Raw genomic sequence first — 5,000 nt, 5'->3', positions numbered from 1 at the left:
CATTCCTTCTCTCTCTCTCTCTCTCTCTCTCTCTCTCCATCTCCCTTGCTCTCTCTCTGTCTCATCACATCTCTGGCCACCAATCTACCAGCACTGCTATCTCTGAGCCAGCAGAGAAAACATTTACACTGCTTACATTGCTTGCCTCTCTCTCTCTCTCTCTCCCTCTCTCTCGCTCTACCTCTCTCTCTCTCTCTCTCTTGCTCTCCCTCTCTCTCTCTCTCTCTCTCTCTCTCTCTCTCTCTCTCTTGCTCTCCCTCTCTCTGTGCCTAATGGCATTCAGCATTGGACACAGTGGCTGCTGCCATATAGCCCATTACTCCGGTGCAGAGCCCACTGGAGCTGGAGAAATGCAATTTATTGTGAAATTCATGGTCTGTTACGTCAAGTGTTGTCTGGCGAAATGAAGAGAAATTACTGTTGAGGCAACCTTTTGCATGTCTTTCTCTCCTTCTCTCCATCTCTCTCACCCCCCCCCCCCCCCCCACCAACACCATGTCTGTAGTTTGAATTGACATCTGTTCTCGCTGTACAGCAAGACTGCATCATCCTTGCATTGTGTTTGCTTGAATGAGATCTGAGATTCTATTTAGTAGGGGCCTCACTATTAGAAGAATCTGATGAAGCGCTTTATTTGCCCCTTGGCTCTCGGTGTAACGATTGCTGTGCGGTTTTAACCTCTTTGCAAATAACTTTTCAAGTACACCCCCCCCCCCCCATAAACTCTTCTTCTGCACACGGCAGACTGTAATGTGGTTTTGTATAAACTCTAGGAATTTGTGAAATTGTGAAAGAGTGTACTAATTCATAAGGGTATTATTTGTCAAGTTTATTGCCTATGTGTGTAACCCTGAGCGACGGGCACAGCCTTAATGCACCTCCCATACTTATTTCACATGACCCCCCCCCAAAAAAACAAAACAAAAACAAAAAAACAGTCAGCTAGCTTCTAGCCTACATTTTCTCTGTATCTGTATTAAGATTTGCCAAGTTCTTTCTGCATTTTCTCCCAACAGTTTGTGCGAATATAGCAGTGGGATTGTAGAAAGCCCACATGGCACAGTGCTCCCTGCTTTCTGAGGTCTTTGAAGTGACGACACATCCTGCCTCTGCCCTTGGGGGATTGATTGGCAGATAAGGCAAACCTTCAATCACCCTTAGAGGAAAGAAAAACAGCTAGGGAGATAAGATGTCGGCTTGGAAAAGAAAAAGATTCGAAAGAAAGAAAGAATAAAAGAAAGGAATGAGGAAAGGCGGTAGAAACATTCCTCATTTTCCCTTCCCTTCCCTTTCTCTCTCAGCTGAGCTTTTTTTTTATCGCCTTTATCTCTGGCTGTGTTGCCTTTTCCCCCCGCAGGTTTTTTTTTTCTCTCCCCCATTAAAAAAAAAACACCCACCCCATTCCCCAGCTCCACCCTCCCTCCCAGCGTCTTCTCCTGACACGGGCGGGCCGTAAAACACCCGGGCGCAGACGTGCTCACAGTCAAGGTGAACCGAGGAGCTGGCAGACGCTGTCGGCCTTCTGCTTCATCAGCGTTTTCGGGCCAAACGAGACGAGCGTCCTGATCTCATCTGCAACGCCGTCGGGCTGACGAGCTGATGGGCTGCCGCTCGCTCGGGTTGCCGAGACGACGGCGCTAGCACTGTCAACGTCCGACAGCAGCGCAATGAAAACGCTGGCATTAACCTCCCCCCTTTTTGCATAGAGATAAACTGACGCGGGGATAGCTGAGCGCATTACTTCTTTGGTGCAGAAATAGACTAGCTAGATAAACTGTGGTTATTACTCTGTACACGGTAAAAACAGGCATAAAGAGTGGGAAATTGCCTGTTACTCCACAGGCATAGATCTAGATAGGCTTGTCCATTACCACGGATTGAGACTAGTCTGATAAGACAGCATTACCACTACCACAGGAATAATCTTGGCAAGTGGTGTGGGCATGACTCAGGGCTGAGGCCTATCGGTTTTCATTTTTAAACAAGGAATTCAGTCCAAATATTTGTCTCCCCTGGTCTAAATAATGTTAAACGCTGTAATGGAATCTGCTTTTGGAGCAGCCTGATTAGAATCTCCCAGCACGCTTTAGAAAGCGACCGGTGGCCTGGTGTGGGCCCATTGTGCTCTCTCCATGTATGGCTACGTGAGCGGCAGTATAGGGCCAGGCTCCTCCTCTGTTCTGCCCATTAGACATGCCTTGGAAGTGGAGAATGGAGGCGAGTCGCAGCTTAAACACTGATACTTTTTTCCACCGCAGCGCAGACTCAGGAACAGGGGAGATGCCAGAGCTGGAAGTGCGGAATAAGTAGCTTACATCATGGATGCCTTCTCTTGGGTGGGATTGGGAGAGCCAGGCTGACTTTGAATGAGGACAAAAACAGATCGCCATGACCAACATTGATTTGTGACTAAGTGTTTCTTTTTTTTCCATGGGGTGGGTGGGGGTGGCCTTTCCCTGATTTTTTTTTTTGTAGACTAGCTTAGTACTAAGGAAAAGAAAGAAACTGTTTAAATCAGTCCTTTTTGTATCTGCTTCCTGTTTTGATGACGACTGTGTCATTGACTTAGTTTTGGTTAACCGCTGTAGGGCGCCTCGGTAGGCCTCTGGTGTTTAGGAAGTCTGTGATTAAGAGGCACAGGAGACTGACTGCTGCTTACAGCGTCTGAGAGAGAGAGAGCGAGAGACAACCAGGAGAAGCCATGTAGACAGTCCACTTTAGCATGTGTTGTGTCTGACACGACTTATAATTTACTGAAACCTCTGCCTGCCCTCCCACCACCACTGGGCAGCCGATGGGTCAGCACGGAAAGGGCCAGTCTTCCTTGCTTTAAAACACAGAGAGCATATTTGAAATATATAGACACTATATATGGGATTCACTTTGGCTTGAAATGTTATGTTACCCTTTTTTAACCCCACTGAGTAAAAAGGCATTTGGGTGTCTCTTTACTAATACAGTAGCCTTGCTGACTCTTCGGCTCATGATGGACTTGATGTGAAATTATTCAGGAGGCGAGTTTGTGTCTGTGTCAGACTCCTTGGGGGAGCTTTTTTCCTCTTTTTTTCTTCCCTCCCGTTTGAGCTGAGTGTCTCATCAGTCTAGAGGCGTTGGTCGATCTGTCGGCGTAATTAAACATTGTCATGGCTTCGCTCCCTGCCGTGCGGCCCTTTCAGGTTGAGTCATTCGTTTTGGCCGGGCAGGGATGTCTTCTTAACTCTTATCGACTTTGCACTTTTAGGCCAGCACCAATGCATAATCAATAAGATGTGTTGCCTGTTGACTCATAATGTGTTTTTTTTTTTCTCTCTTTTTTGTTTGCTTCGCAGGTCTCCCGACACTCAGTGGCACTGTGGATGATGCGCTGGATGAACGCTCATATTGGAGAGGAGAGCACTGACGATCAATAGGAACTATTTCTCTCTCCCTCTTTCCCTACCACTGTTCAAAAAGCATCCAGACTCGTTCAATTGCACAGACAGCGGTGACTGTGGTTTTAGGACGGAGTGGGACAGGCGGCCAGCCTTGCCTCGTTTTTGAAGTTTACAGACATGTGGCCTCCCCAGGGGCCAGTGGGTGTTCTTAACCCAGGGAGGATGCTTCTTCTTGGGCTTCTAGTGGTCAGTGTGCCCCAGGGCCAGTCCCGGATGGCCCCGGAGCCTTTTAAGACCTTCTCGCCGTCCGAGTGGGGGCTGACGCACCTGGCCATCCACAACAAGACGGGCGAGGTCTACGTAGGGGCGGTCAACTGGATCTTCAAGCTGTCGAGCAACCTGACCAAGCTGCGCAGTCACATGACCGGTCCCGTGGTGGACAACGAGAAGTGCTACCCCCCACCCAGCGTCCAGTCCTGCCCTCACGAACTGGCCCAGACCAGCAACGTCAACAAGCTGCTGCTGGTGGACTACTCCCAGAACCGGCTCATCGCCTGCGGCAGCACCTCTCAGGGCATCTGCCAGTTCCTGCGGCTGGACGACCTCTTCAAACTTGGCGAGCCGCACCACCGCAAGGAGCACTACCTCTCCAGCGTCTCCGAGTCCGGCACCATGTCCGGGGTCATCATCTCGGACGACTCGGGCAGCAAGCTCTTCATCGGCACGCCCATCGACGGCAAGTCCGAGTACTTCCCTACGCTGTCCAGTCGCAAGCTGATGGCCAACGAGGAGAACGCCGACATGTTCAGCTTCGTCTACCAGGACGAGTTTGTGTCCTCGCAGCTCAAGATCCCCTCGGACACGCTCTCCAAGTTCCCCGCCTTCGACATCTACTACGTCTACGGCTTCAGCAGCGAGCAGTTCGTCTACTACCTGACGCTGCAGCTGGACACGCAGCTGACCTCGCCGGACGCCAGCGGCGAGCAGTTCTTCACCTCCAAGATCGTGCGCCTCTGCGTGGACGACCCCAAGTTCTACTCGTACGTCGAGTTCCCCATTGGCTGCACCAAGGACGGCGTGGAGTATCGCCTCATCCAGGACGCCTACCTCAGCAAGCCCGGCCGACAGCTGGCCAACTCGCTCGGCGTGTCCGAGCAGGAGGACGTCCTGTTCACCATCTTCTCGCAAGGCCAGAAGAACCGCGCCAAGCCGCCCAAAGAGTCCGTACTGTGTCTGTTCACGCTGCGCCGCATCAAAGAGAAGATCAAGGAGAGGATCCAGTCGTGCTACCGTGGAGAGGGCAAGCTCTCACTGCCCTGGCTACTCAACAAGGAGCTGGCCTGCATCAACTCGGTAAGTCTTCAAGAGTTCAAGTATTTTGTGTAAAAACGACCTTTTTTGTTGAACACGGTGAATGTTCAGGGCCTCTAGTTTGTCTTTCTCTGTGTCAGTGTTGTCTTTTACTCATGGTAGAATCTCATTATTTCAGTAGAGTGCATTTCTGGAGTGTCACTCCCTCTCTTTTTCTCTCTCCCTCTCTTTCTCACTCCCTCTCCCTCTCTTTTTTCTCCCTTTCTCTCTTCCCCCCTCTCACTCTCTCTTTCTCCCTCTCACTCCCTCTTTCTC

At 50.4% G+C, this 5,000-nt stretch overlaps 1 protein-coding gene across 1 annotated transcript in view; it reads left to right on the top strand.

The window, feature by feature from the left end:
• The window catches only part of plxna1b (plexin A1b), a 94,931-nt gene that overhangs the window by 31,020 nt on the left and 58,911 nt on the right, over positions 1-5,000 (top strand). The window contains exon 2 of the mRNA XM_076269237.1: positions 3,330-4,727. Within this exon, the coding sequence (XP_076125352.1) occupies positions 3,552-4,727 (1,176 nt within the window). The 5' untranslated portion in view covers positions 3,330-3,551. The remainder of the gene's footprint in view (positions 1-3,329; positions 4,728-5,000) is intronic.

Source organism: Alosa pseudoharengus, unplaced genomic scaffold, assembly GCF_046254945.1.
Source record: "Alosa pseudoharengus isolate Yale_2024_CS ecotype anadromous, Long Island Sound unplaced genomic scaffold, YU_APseudo_1.1 YU_APseudo_1.1_scf_5, whole genome shotgun sequence".
Taxonomy (NCBI): domain Eukaryota; kingdom Metazoa; phylum Chordata; class Actinopteri; order Clupeiformes; family Clupeidae; genus Alosa; species Alosa pseudoharengus.
This window is presented reverse-complemented; position numbering and strand designations above follow the sequence as displayed.